The sequence below is a fragment of the Phyllobates terribilis genome, unplaced genomic scaffold (genome assembly GCF_046119375.1).
Source record: "Phyllobates terribilis strain yellow unplaced genomic scaffold, ASM4611937v1 Scaffold_11__3_contigs__length_659146591, whole genome shotgun sequence".
NCBI classification, from domain to species: Eukaryota; Metazoa; Chordata; class Amphibia; order Anura; family Dendrobatidae; genus Phyllobates; species Phyllobates terribilis.
This window is the reverse complement of record NW_027362771.1, coordinates 625,223,803-625,238,119: the sequence shown is the minus strand read 5'-3', so window position 1 is coordinate 625,238,119 and position 14,317 is coordinate 625,223,803. Positions and strand designations below refer to the sequence as shown.

General features: G+C 48.3%; 1 protein-coding gene across 1 annotated transcript; it reads left to right on the top strand.

Annotated features, from left to right (window-relative positions):
- The first annotated feature begins 2,475 nt into the window (after positions 1 to 2,475).
- LOC141167441 (olfactory receptor 6P1-like) lies at positions 2,476 to 3,429 on the top strand. The gene has a single exon (XM_073654845.1). The coding sequence runs from the start codon at positions 2,476 to 2,478 to the stop codon at positions 3,427 to 3,429; it is 954 nt and encodes a 317-aa protein (XP_073510946.1).
- Positions 3,430 to 14,317: the final 10,888 nt, after the last annotated feature.

Sequence of the window (14,317 nt, the reverse complement as noted above, 5' to 3'; positions counted from 1 at the left end):
CATTATCAAAAGCTGCGTCCATGATCCCATAAAATTAGAGATCCAATGTGCTCCCATCCATCTAGAGACAACTGATCTGGCTGATGGACCAGAGTCAGGAGAATGGATTGTCCCATCTCTATTTGTACACATCAATACGGAGTTTGCAGGGACAAAAAAAAAGGTTGGTCTGCAAATACGAGTTACTAATAAACCTAATATTAAGACTTATGGATCTGGAGTGCCTATGAATGCTGTCACCCTCCCTTCATCTTGTCAATGGTCACTTGTCAACTCTAGAGAGAGAAGGAAGCTCTCCTGTAATGAAATCATACCGGAATCGAGCTTCTGTAAGCCAAGGACAGGTGCTGATATAGTGAGTAAAGAGCAATATTCATACATACATTGTAATAGTACAATTTATTAAATCATATTTTTCACTCATTTTGTCCCTTGACAAGTTTACAAAGCTGGACAGTCCCTTTTAATTAATAGATGCATAGCTCCCAAAACGACTTAATAAATACTGAAGGTGTCTTTTTAATCATTTCATTGACAGACTCACATTACTATTAGTGATTTTGTTATTTTATATTTTTATGTATTTTATTAATATAGCGAAAACAAATAAATTATCCCTTTAGGTTCAGCTTATTGACCTTTTTTATTTTCATCACTCAGATGTATTAGGGCATGTGTTGTTGAATGAGTTGTAGTATAAATGCCACCATGTTGAGGGACATTAATTGATTACATTTTCATCATTTTTATTTGCTGGGAAAACACCAAAAACCTCAACAATTTTGCCTTTTTATCCCACAGTTATGGTCCATTTATTAAATACCAACCAATCAGCTACATGGAAGACGATCGATGGCCATATAAAGAGACTCTCTCAGCACAGAATGACTGTTTATACCCAGTACAGATTCTTGGTGCCCCATGGTGTGGCCAAACATTAAAGTGCACCTTCCGCCTACTTGTTTTCCATCTATCTCTGCCCTTCTCTGGCTTTACAAAGCCAGAGCTGTCCATCAAATTGGAGAAGGAGGTGGCGGAGATAGAGGCACCGAGCGCCTGCACTTGGATTAAACACACATTCTGCGTTGACAAACTCCCTTTAATTGCCTGTTTAGACGGGCTAAAAACACTTCAGTACACAAATATTGTTAATACAATCGCTCTGTGTACTCAATGTTCTCAGCAGCACGTCACAAGATTACACAGGACAATATGCTGCCAAGAAAAATGATTTTCAAGACTTATTAAAGGTAACCTGCTATGTGAAAAAAATGCTAGCTGTAGATATGGGGTCAATCTGCAGGTTAACAGTATTCTAAATTTGCCCAGCACCGACTTTTAGAGCCCCTCTGCCGGGAGGAAATAAACTTTTTTCCTCTCGGCAGTGTTTGGATTCCAGTCATAGGGGTGGCGCCGGCACAGTTACATGTGGGGTTCAGTCACCGCTCTGTGTACAGAAAGTGGCGGTTGTATCCACGCCCCAGCACTGACTGGCAGTTGGTCCCTATGCTGAGCTTGCTGTCAGTCAGTGTCAGGGTTGAGGTTATAGCTGCCGGTGACTGAACCAGCGCCAGCGCCACCTCCATGACTGAATCCTGAATGCTGCCAGGAGGAATAATATTTATTTCCTCCCAACAGAGGGTGTCTAAGTGCCGGCACCAGGCAAGTTCAGAGTGCTATTAATCTGAAGGTTTTTCATGTGACAAGTTCCTTATAACTGATTATTTTGTCTGTGCTTTACATTGTAATCCTATTACAAAATAAAAATGCTTCGTTCTGATTCATTTCTTTTATATTTCTCTATTGATGTAGCCATATAAAGGTTTGTTTAATAAATTTCATTCATTTTATTTTAAGTCCCCACTAAGGATCATATTATTGCAGGCATTTACACTTATGACAGACCTAAGGGTCTTATGTCCTGGTAAGTCATAGCACACAATAGCACCACTACATATTGTCATGGGGAGCTAATAAACATCAATTTCCCTGAAAAACTTCATAAAGTTATGGTCGTTACTGAATCCAGCATCTAAGGGATGTGTTGATCACAAACCACACCATGACACAAATGGACATTCTGCAGCCTTCATGTGTCACAAATCAAGATCTATAGTTATGTTATGGAGCATTAAGGGGTTAATAGCACTTTACATGTCTAGGTTATTAATCTAATTGTACAAATCACAATTGGTTGATAATATCACTAACGTCACTAACACATCAACTACTGAATATTCTCCAACAAATTAGGACAGAAGAATGAGATCACGGAAGGAATACATAGATTCATCACCAGAGACATAGGACTTTGTTCTTCTAACATCTTACCTCAAATTACATTATGATGAATGAAAAATGAAAAATGTCTAAAAATCTGAAATATCTGAATAAATCTTTAAAAAAAATTAACTGTTAAGGTAAATCCTTAATAGAAAATAATCCTAATGTGTAGAATTGCGAAAACATCTGCCTATGGCTAAAGCCAACCATTCGTCAGTCAGTAAGTTCTTTTTATTGGGGTTTCCAGTTATTACTAGTTATAAGGCCATTGTTTTTTTTCTTGTCATTCTGACACTCTACGTCCTCACACTCATGATAAACTCTTTGGTCATGGCGTTGATTTCCATCAAGCCGCAGCTCCATTCTCCCATGTACTTCTTCCTCCAGCAGTTATCATTGGTTGAATCCACGTTCTTGACTTTGATCGTTCCTAACATGCTGCGTGTCATATGGTTGGAAGGAGCCACCATCTCTGTTATCAGTTGCATAACCCAGGCCTACTTGTATTGTGCAATAGGGTGTGCAGAATGTCACCTTCTCACAGTCATGGCTTATGACCGGTACTTGGCCATTTGTAACCCTCTTCGCTACAACACCATCATGAATACAAGGCTTCAGCATCGCTTAGTCATCTATTGTTGGGTTTTTGGCTTTCTTGTGACCCAGATCACGCTCAATTTTCTTTGTCAACTTGAGTTCTGTGGCCCCTATCTGATTGACCATTTTTTCTGTGATATTTTTCCTTTTGTTAAACTTTCCTGTTTTTATAAGTTTGCTTTACAGTTAGAAATCTTGATCATCTCAATCCCTATAATTGTCATGCCTTTCATTTTAGTTATTATCAGTTATATTTGTGTCTTTATTACAATTTTTGGCATCTCTTCTGCAAATGGAAGGAAAAAAAGCTTCTCCACCTGTAGTTCCCACCTGACTGTGGTCATCATGTACTATGGAACCCTCATCACTATCTACACAGTTCCAGCTGATGACAAAACTTTGACCATCAACAAATTCATTTCTGTTTTATACATTGTAGTAACCCCTCTATTTAACCCGATCATATATTGCTTAAGGAATCAAGAGATGAAAGTTATAATGGGGAAGCTATTTAGAAAAAGAGAAACAATAAGGAGGAAACTATATTAAAAATAAGCTCAATGCTATAGTTTAGCTCAACTAATAGATAAGTAAAAGTTTGTATGTCGCGGACAAAATATGATCCTTGAAGGACTCATTGAGAAAAGCTCCTACAGTCAGCAGTTACAACTTTTTAATGCCTCCTACAGTACCTCTATGGTGTTATTAGATTATTTGAAATAAAGTTTTCATATATTGTCTGTAACGGGTCTGGGAGGCGGAACCTCTGAGCTACTATACAAGAGGACGGTCCTTGTAAGGGAGTGGGTGGCGACCAGGCAGGCAGTCACAGCAGGTGACCGGGACAGTCTCTGGAAGAACGGGCAGGAGATCACGGCAAGTGACCTCGGGCAGTCTCTGGGTGAACGGGCAGATGGTCACGGCAAGTGACCGGGACAGTCTCTGGAAGAACGGGCAGGAGATCACGGCAAGTGACTGGGGCAGTCTCTGGGTGAACGGGCAGATGGTCACGGCAAGTGACCGGGACAGTCTCTGGAAGAACGGGCAGATGGTCACGGCAAGTGACCGGGGCAGTCTCTGGGTAAAGGGTTGGTACGACCTGTGGCGGCTGATGGTAGACTTGAGCTCCCAGGTGAGCAGGCGAGAGGCTCTGGATAAACGGGTGGTCACAGCATATGACGGCGGAGCCTCCAGGAAGACCAACAGACAGGCGGCAGATGAGCGCTCCCAGGTGAGCGGGCGAGAGTCTCTGGATAAGCGGGTGGTCACAGCACGTGACGGCAGAGCCTCCAGGTAGGCTAGCGGACAGGCAGCCGATGAGCGCTCCTAGGTGAGTGAACAGGAGTCACTGGACAGGCAGGTGGTCACAGCACGTGATGGCGGAGCCTCCAGGTAGGCTAGCAGACAGGTAGCAGATGTGCGCTCCCAGGTGAGCGGGCAAGCTGGTCCTTAGACAGACTGACAGGGGTTGGAAGGCAGACCGTCGGACCTCAGGCAAGCAGGCAGGTAGCTGAAGTGCGCTCCCAGGTGAGCGGGCAAGCTGGTCCTTAGACAGACTGACAGGAGTTGTAAGGCAGACCGTCGGACCTCAGGCTAGCAGGCAGGTAGCGGAATATCAGGCAGGAATAAGACAGCAAGCTGGCAGGAATCTGGCAGGTATCTGGCAGGTAACTGGCAACGGGACCTGAGGGCTGAAGCAGAGTAGTGAACAGTGCAACAACATTGCTCGGGCACCTCCATTTTGGAGGAGGTGCCTTATATATGGTGAAGTCCTCCGGCCATTGGCCGGGGACTCCTTAGGACGGCGCGCACGGCCCCTTTAAGAGGGAGGGAGAGCGCGCGCGCCCTAAGCACAGTGGCCGGGAAGGAGCGCGCGCTTCCAGCAGAGCGGGAGGAGGACGCCGGGCACGGAGCAGGGAGGTGAGGGGAACAGCGTCCCTGCCTAGCAGAGGGCAGGGACGCCGGCGCTACAGTACCCCCCCCTTTAGGCCCCCCTTTTTTAGGCCAGACAGAAATTTAGCAAGGATAAGAGGGGCATGGATGTTCTCCCGGGGCTCCCACGTTCTCTCCTCAGGACCAAACCCCTTCCAATCTACTAGAAAAAAGGTCTTTCCTCTTACCCTTTTGGTGGCAAAAATGTTCTCTACCTCAAACTCGTCCTCAGCAGAAACCGGAGCAGGAGGCGTACCTGTAGACTTGGAAAAAGAGTTAAGTACCACAGGTTTGAGGAGAGATACATGGAAGGAGTTAGGGATCCGTAAGTTGGCCGGGAGTTTCAATTTATAGGCCACCGGGTTGATCTGACTGATGACCTCCAGGGGGCCGATGAACCGAGGCCCTAACTTGTAAGAAGGTATCTTGAGTCGGACATATTTAGATGAGAGCCAGACTTTATCTCCGGGACGAAATTGTGGAGGATCCAGGCGTTTTTTGTCAGCGTGTCTTTTCATCCGTTCGGACGACTGAAGGAGTGCGGATCGGGTACTCTCCCAAATGGAGGAAAATTTACTAACGAGAGATTCCGCAGCCGGGTTGTCCACAGAGGTGGAGACAGGAAAAGGAATCCGAGGATGCTGACCGAAGACTACAAAAAATGGGGATTTGTAGGAGGATTCGCTCTCGTGATTGTTATAAGAGAACTCGGCCCATGGTAGGAGATCCACCCAGTCTGAATGATGGGCATTAACGAAGTGCCGGAGGAAACTGGTCAGGTTCTGATTGATCCGCTCCACTTGACCATTGGACTGTGGGTGGTAAGCGGAAGAGAAGTCCTGGGTGACGTCTAGCAGTTTACAAGTGGCTCTCCAGAAGCGTGAGGTGAACTGTACCCCACGATCCGACACGATGTGGAGGGGCAGGCCATGAAGACGGAAGATGTGACGAATAAAGTCTTTAGCTAGCTCGGGTGCAGACGGGAGGCCTGGCAGGGGAACGAAATGAGCCATCTTGGAGAAGCGGTCAGCGACCACCCAAATGACCGTACAACCGGCAGAGACTGGGAGGTCTGTTATAAAGTCCATTGCTATATGCTGCCAGGGGGCAGCAGGTACTGGGAGCGGAAGGAGGCGACCGGCTGGCAGATGTCTCGGAACCTTGTTGCGGGCGGAGGACACACAGGCAGAAACAAAGTCTATTACGTCCTTGTGAGGGTAGGCCACCAGTAGTGCCGGGTAATAAGCTGGAGGGTCTTTTTCTGACCGGCATGGCCAGCCAGTTTAGACAAATGGCCCCAGTGAAGGATCTTCTCCCGATCAGGTACTGATACGAACGTCTTCCTGGGAGGGAGACGGTTTAGACTCACGGGAGCCACCTGCATTACTCTGGCGGGATCGATGATGTGTTTCGGATCTTCCTCGAGATCAGACACCAGAAAGGATCGAGACAAGGCGTCCGCCTTGACGTTTTTGTCAGCCGGGCGAAAATGAAGAACAAAATCAAAGCGAGCAAAAAACAAGGACCACCGGGCTTGGCGCGGGTTAAGTCTCTGGGCATGCTGGAGGTAAGCCAAGTTCTTGTGGTCAGTGTAAATTATTACCGGGTGAAGAGCCCCCACGAGCAGGTAACGCCACTCCTCCAATGCCAGTTTGATGGCCAATAACTCTAGGTCTCCTATGGAATAATTGCGCTCTGAGGAGGAGAAGAGTTTAGAGAAGAAGCCGCAAGTTACCATCCTCCCGGAAGATGATTTTTGAGTAAGTACCGCTCCGGCTCCAGAGGAGGAGGCGTCAACTTCCAGGAAGAACTGCTTGTTGCCGTCCGGGCGATGCAGCACCGGGGCGGAAGAGAAGGCCTGTTTTAAGGAAAGAAAGGCCTCCTCAGCTTCGGGCGGCCACTCTTTGGGATTAGTACCCTTACGGGTGAGCGCGGAAATTGGGGCAGTCCGGGAAGAGAAGTGTGGTATGAAGAGGCGGTAGTAGTTGGCGAAGCCCAGGAACCGCTGAATGGCCTTCAACCCCTCCGGTCGAGGCCATTTCTCGATGGCAGACAGTTTCTCTGGATCCATTCGTAGGCCGGTCTGAGAAATAATGTAGCCCAAAAACGGAAGCGAGGTCTGCTCAAAGAGGCACTTCTCGTATTTAGCGAAGAGGTGATTCTGCCTGAGCCTGAGCAGGACCTGACGAACGTCCCTCCGGTGAGTCTGGAGATCCGGAGAGAAGACCAAGATGTCGTCCAGGTACACCACTACGCAGGAGTAGAGAAGGTCCCGGAAGATGTCATTGACCAACTCTTGAAAGACGGCAGGAGCGTTACAGAGACCAAAGGGCATTACCAGATATTCATAGTGGCCGTCCCGGGTGTTGAATGCCGTCTTCCATTCATCCCCCTGACGGATACGAACCAGGTTGTACGCCCCACGGAGGTCCAGTTTGGTGAAGATTCTAGCTCCTCTCAGACAATCAAATAACTCCGGAATGAGCGGAAGGGGGTACTTATTCTTCACCGTGATCTGGTTAAGGCCTCTATAGTCTATACAGGGACGGAGAGAGCCGTCCTTCTTTTTTACGAAGAAGAAGCCTGCTCCCGCCGGGGAGGTAGATTTCCGGATGAATCCCCTGGCCAGATTCTCCTCAATATATTCGGACATCGACCGGGTCTCAGCAGCGGATAATGGATAAGTACGCCCACGGGGAGGAGTAGTACCGGGTAACAAGTCGATAGGGCAGTCGTTTGGTCTATGAGGGGGTAGTGTCTCTGCTTCCTTTTTATTAAAGACATCAGCATAAGACCAATAAGGAATCGGAAGTCCAGGTAGATTAGCTGGGGTAGGAGAAGGACGGACGGGATGGACGGGAACCAGACAGGTCTTATGGCAGTCCTGTCCCCAGCGAAGGACTTCTCCGGTCTGCCAGTCAAGCACGGGTGCATGTCTCTGGAGCCAAGGTAGACCTAACAAGAGGGCGTGAGAGAGTCCAGGCAGAACATGAAAGGAGATACTCTCAGAATGCAGCATTCCCACCTGCAGAGTAATGGATTCGGTGATGAGTTGGATGGGGCGTGGTAAGAGACCCCCATCCACGGCAGCAACAGACAAGGGTACAGCCAGAGGTTTGGTGGGGATGCGGTATTTCTCTACCAGGGACTGTGAAATAAGATTCCCGGCTGCTCCAGAGTCCAGTTGGGCTAGTTCGAAATAACGGTTCTCCCCGCAGACGATTGAAACTGACAGCAGCAGAGATGGAGAGGATTTATTCTTGTCTAGGTCCACCTCTCTGAGCGAACCTAGACACAGGCGCTTCCCGACCTCTCTGGGCAGGCATGGATCCGGTGCTCCTTACTGCCACAGTAGAAGCAGCTCCCCTCGGCACGGCATAAGTCCTGACGGGTTTTGACCATCTTGGTCTGGTCGACCTGCATAGGCTCCGGAGAGTGTACCTGGGGAGAGACGGAGGGAGTGACGGGTTTCTGAAAAGTAGGAGCTAGACGTGGAAACCTCCTCTCACGGGTGACCTCTTTGGCACACTCCTGGAACCGTAGGTCAATCCGGGTGGCAAGAGTTATTAGGTCATCGAGAGTGGTAGGAATGTCCCGACCGGCAAGTTCATCTTTAATACGGCCGGACAGACCCTCCCAGAAGACGGATACCAGACCGTCGTTATCCCAGGCCAGCTCCGAGGCAAGGGTACGGAACTGTATGGCATATTGGCCCACGGTGAGACCTCCCTGACGGAGGCGTAGCAGAGATGATGCGGATGAGGTCTTCCGTCCGGGTTCGTCGAAGACTTTCCGGAAAGCCGTGAGGAAGGCAGGCAAGTCGGACACCAGGGGGTCTCCTCTCTCCCATAGAGGATTTAGCCAGGCCAGGGCCTCCCCGGTGAGATGGGACATGATGAAGGCAATTTTGGCCCGGTCGGAGTTAAACTGGTGGGACAATAGTTCAAAGTGCAGGGTGCACTGATTTATGAAGCCCCGAGCCTGGGCGGAGTCGCCTCCGAAGCGAGGAGGTGCAGAAAGCCGGGGTCCGGGGTAGGATACCATGGTATTGGTGGGCAGCGGAGCTGCCGGGTTGCGAGTCATGGCACTGGCGGTGGTTGCTGGTGGAGCAGTCAGAGTGTCCAGGCGAGAATTGACATTCCGCAGGTGACCCAGGATGGACTCCTTTTGGGACCTCTGACGGGACAGTTCATGACAGAGGTCCGAGAGCGAGGGAGCTTGGGTGCCACCGGGTTCCATGGCCCGAGCAAACTGTAACGGGTCTGGGAGGCGGAACCTCTGAGCTACTATACAAGGGGGTGGTCCTTGTAAGGGAGCGGGTGGCGACCAGGCAGGCAGTCACAGCAGGTGACCGGGACAGTCTCTGGAAGAACGGGCAGGAGATCACGGCAAGTGACTGGGGCAGTCTCTGGGTGAACGGGCAGATGGTCACGGCAAGTGACCGGGACAGTCTCTGGAAGAATGGGCAGGAGATCACGGCAAGTGACTGGGGCAGTCTCTGGGTGAACGGGCAGATGGTCACGGCAAGTGACCGGGACAGTCTCTGGAAGAACGGGCAGATGGTCACGGCAAGTGACCGGGGCAGTCTCTGGGTAAAGGGTTGGTACGACCTGTGGCGGCTGATGGTAGACTTGAGCTCCCAGGTGAGCAGGCGAGAGTCTCTGGATAAACGGGTGGTCACAGCATGTGACGGCGGAGCCTCCAGGAAGACCAACAGACAGGCGGCAGATGAGCGCTCCCAGGTGAGCGGGCGAGAGTCTCTGGATAAGCGGGTGGTCACAGCACGTGACGGCAGAGCCTCCAGGTAGGCTAGCGGACAGGCAGCAGATGAGCGCTCCTAGGTGAGCGAACAGGAGTCACTGGACAGGCAGGTGGTCACAGCACGTGACGGCGGAGCCTCCAGGTAGGCTAGCAGACAGGTAGCAGATGTGCGCTCCCAGGTGAGCGGGCAAGCTGGTCCTTAGACAGACTGACAGGGGTTGGAAGGCAGACCGTCGGACCTCAGGCAAGCAGGCAGGTAGCTGAAGTGCGCTCCCAGGTGAGCGGGCAAGCTGGTCCTTAGACAGACTGACAGGAGTTGTAAGGCAGACCGTCGGACCTCAGGCTAGCAGGCAGGTAGCGGAATATCAGGCAGGAATAAGACAGCAAGCTGGCAGGAATCTGGCAGGTATCTGGCAGGTAACTGGCAACGGGACCTGAGGGCTGAAGCAGAGTAGTGAACAGTGCAACAACATTGCTCGGGCACCTCCATTTTGGAGGAGGTGCCTTATATATGGTGAAGTCCTCCGGCCATTGGCCGGGGACTCCTTAGGACGGCGCGCGCGGCCCCTTTAAGAGGGAGGGAGAGCGCGCGCGCGCCCTAAGCACAGTGGCCGGGAAGGAGCGCGCGCTTCCAGCAGAGCGGGAGGACGACGCCGGGCACGGAGCAGGGAGGTGAGGGGAACAGCGTCCCTGCCTAGCAGAGGGCAGGGACGCAGGCGCTACATTGTCTAATGTCACTGTTCAAGTGGATGCCGTGTGTCATGAGAGATAGGCACCAGTTTGGTGTTTTTTCTTACATGCTTTACAATAAAGTAATAATTGGTCATACTGGCAGTGCCTTGAACTCATTTGTACTTTTCTTCAAATTGTGATTTTGATACAAAATGCTACTCAAAATATGTACAGTACAGACCAAAAGTTTGGACATACCTTCTCATTCAAATTCTAACAGTCTATTGAGTAGGACTATCAGCTGTGTTTCCACCAGACACAGCTGCACAGCACAACTGATGGTCCCAACCCCATTTATAAGGCAAGAAATCCCACTTATTAAACCTGACAGGGCACACCTGTGAAGTGAAAACCATTTCCGGTGACTACCTCTTGAAGCTCATCAAGAGAATGCCAAAAGTGTGAAAAGCCGTCATCAAAGCAAAAGGTGGCTACTTCGAAGAACTTAGAATATAAGACATATTTTCAGTTGTTTCACACTTTTTTGTCAAGTATATAATTTCACATGTTTGCGTTTAGTTGGACCATCATTTATTTTTCAACAGGACAATGACCCCACACACACCTCCAGGCTGTGTAAGGGCTATTTGACCAAAAAGGAGAGTGATGGGGTGCTACACCAGATGACCTGGCCTCCACAGTCACCAGACGTGAACCCAATCGAGATGGTTTGGGGTGAGCTGGACTGCAGAGTGAAGGCAAAAGGGCCAACAAATGATAAGCATCTCTGGGAACTCCTTCAAGATTGTTGGAAGACCATTTCTGGTGACTACCTCTTGAAGCTCATCAAGAGAATGCCAAGAGTGTGCAAAGCAGTTATCAATGCAAAAGGTGGCTACTTTGAAGAACCTAGAATAGAAGACATATTTTCAGTTGTTTCACACTTTTTCGTTAAGTATTTAATTCCACATGTGTTAATTCATAGTTTTGATGCCTTCAGTGTGAATGTACAATTTTCATAGTCATGAAAATACAGAAAAATCTTTAAATAAGAAGGTGTGTCCAAACTTTTCGTCTGTACTGTATGTATAGGGGTTACCTTCCTCAATTTATTCTTACTGTTTGTGTCAAGTCAGGCTTCAGGCTGCATGGCTCTCCCTTTACTCATTCAAGTCTCTACTGATTATATTTGCCCAGCAACATTGCTTTTACACTTGCTTTACTCACCAGAACCAAACTTTGTCTTCTATGCATGACATGCTGGCACTTTCTTACTTCCCATGTTCCTAGTATTCTGCAGACTATACTCAGGAACTGAGTGTGATGGTTTATTTAAATAGTATGGCTTCACCGGCCCCCCTTGAACAGAGTGGTATGAAAAACAGCAATAATTAAAGCAGCAATAATTAAAGCAAATGTTACTCAATTGGAGGCAAGATACTTAAACAGAGGTAGAAAGTTGGAATACAGCAATGAACTAACACTGGTGACACTTTGATCCTTGTAACATAGTAACATAGTTTTTAAGGTTGAAGGAAGACTATGTTCACCTATTTAAACCCATAGCCTAACATGTTAATCCATAGGAAGGCAAAAAACCTGCCAAGGCCACTGTCACATGGTGTTCACCAAGACCGTGTGACAGATCAGAAGGTGACTTTGTCTCGTTCTACCTTCCTGTCAAAATTGGGTCAGTGTGCTACACCACTATCGAAACCCAGACATGTGCGAGGATGTTGTGGGTTGGATGGCAGCCAAAGGCTCCAGTGTGTTGTCAAGCAGCACCACCAAGTCTTCCACATGGTCCAGTCTCAGAAGCCAAGAGGCTGGGCTTCATAATTCTCAACCTGTTCCTCCTTCCTCTTCCCATCAAGAGTCCCAGGAAACATATGACCCCAAAGCTGGCCACTCCGAGAAACTCTTTACATTCTATTGTAATTATTCTGGCCTCTCACCATGCACAATTAAAGAGGGTCATGAGTAGTGTTGAGCCATACCTTCCGATATCGGGAAATATCGGATTGCATCGGACCGATACCCAAAAAATATCAGATATCGCCGATTCCGATCCCGGGAACCAATGCAAGTCAATGGTACACAAGTTTCGGAATGAAAATAATCCCTTTCTTTCCTTGTAGGTTAATTCTACATGAAGGAAAATAACTAAGAATAATGTAGAATGTATTGGGGGAGGTGGGGGAGACAATAAAGGCATAGAGGTTTAGCCCAATCAAATGGAATAGCAGGAATTAATATTTTTTTTAAGACGTTCGGAGTTACAAAAATATTGACTATGTTAAGTTTTTTTATATTTTGTCAGATATTTATGTTTCACTACTTCCATGCTCTTCACCTTCCTTTTTACTTCTCCCACACTTTCTCCTTCATCATCCTCAGCATCAGCATCTTTTTCATCAACTTCTTCTTCACCTTCTTCATCTTCTTCTTCTTCACCTTCTTCGTATTATTCTTTTTTTTTACATTATTCATATTCTTCTTATTCAACTATTATTCTTCTTCATATTCTACTTCTTCATCTTCTTCATATTCTTCTTTTTCATCATATTCTTATTTGTGACAGGCATTCCTGTAGTTGTTATCTATAAAAGTTTGAAGATTACACCTTTCCTTCTGCCTGTCACAAAAGATTTACAACAGGATTTCTCCGCGTTCAGTTTGGCCTTCAGCAGCAGGTCTTTTCCAGGAGCACCACGAGAAGGAACGGACTCACCCCCATACACTGCTTAGTCTTCTTCTGCTTATAATTTAGATAATATCTTTTGCTCTGATTTTTAGTCTTATGCTTAATGTTCTTCTGCTTTTGGTTCTGCAGCTTCTTGTTCTTCGGCTTCTTGGTTTCTGTCTCTTGTTCTTCTGTGTCTTGGTGGTTGTCTTCTTGTTCTTTGTCCTCTTGGTCATCTTCATCAGAGTCATCTTTTTGGTTTTCTTCGGGGTGGTCTTCAGGGTTGTCATCTTCATGGTCGTCGTCTTCGGGGTCCTCGTCTTCTTCGGGGTGGTCTTCAGGGTCCTCGTCTTCAGGGTCATCATCTTCGAGGTCCTCGTCTTCTTCGGGGTGGTCTTCAGGGTCGTCGTCTTCAGGGTCATCGTCTTTGGGGTCCTCGTCTTCTTCGGGGTGGTCTTCATTGTCCTCATCTTCAGGATTGTCATCTTCGGGGTCCTCGTCTTCTTCGGGGTGGTCTTCAGGGTCTTCGTCTTCAGGGTCATCATCTTCGGCGTCCTCGTCTTCTTCGGGGTGATCTTCAGGGTCCTCGTCTTCAGGGTCGTTATCAGGGAGATCCAGAGTGATTACCAAAACCCATTTCAAAAAGCTTGAACTAGGAAATGTAGCAGAAGGTACAAGAAGGCTGAGGAACTGCCGAGAACCAGATGACGGTACTGGAACCCGGATGGGTAGCAGAAGGTACTAGAGCCAATGGAACTACCGATGACCAGCTGACGGTACTGGAACCCAGTTACTAAGCAGGAGGTACCTGTGCCAGAAAGCACTACCAAGGACCAGCAGACGTTGGTGTAACTTGGATACCGAGAAGGAGGCACCTAAGCCAAAGGCACTGCCGAGAACCAGCTGATGGTACTGGAACCCGGATGGGTAGCAGAAGGTACAAGAGCAAATGGAACTACCGAGGACCAGTTGATGGTATTGGAACCCGGTTACTAAGCAGGAGGTACCTGTGCCAGAAAGCACTACCAAGGACCAGCAGACGTTGATGGAACCTGGATACCGAAAAGGAGGCACCTAAGCCAAAGGCACTGCCGAGAAAAAGCTGATGGTACTGGAACCCGGATGGGTAGCAGAAGGTACACATGAAAAAAAAAGTTGCAAGGCAACGAGCCGGCCTGAGTTACCAAAACCCACAGTCCTACAGGGGGTGCTTGTCCTATTGGCACTATGGAACCAGCCTTCATTGCCAGATCCAGCAGCCCACATAGGAGTCTCCTAAACTGCAGGCACCATAGAGTCGGCTAACCCGACCACAACACGACAGGACAACATATTGGAGGCAAATTGACGTTGACACTACCCGGAAACAGCTGGCGTGCTGGAACCAGA

Bases quoted from the DNA above. Each gene is read 5' to 3' on its own strand.
- LOC141167441 (XM_073654845.1), top strand. From the start codon at position 2,476: ATGGCTAAAGCCAACCATTCGTCAGTCAGTAAGTTCTTTTTATTGGGG.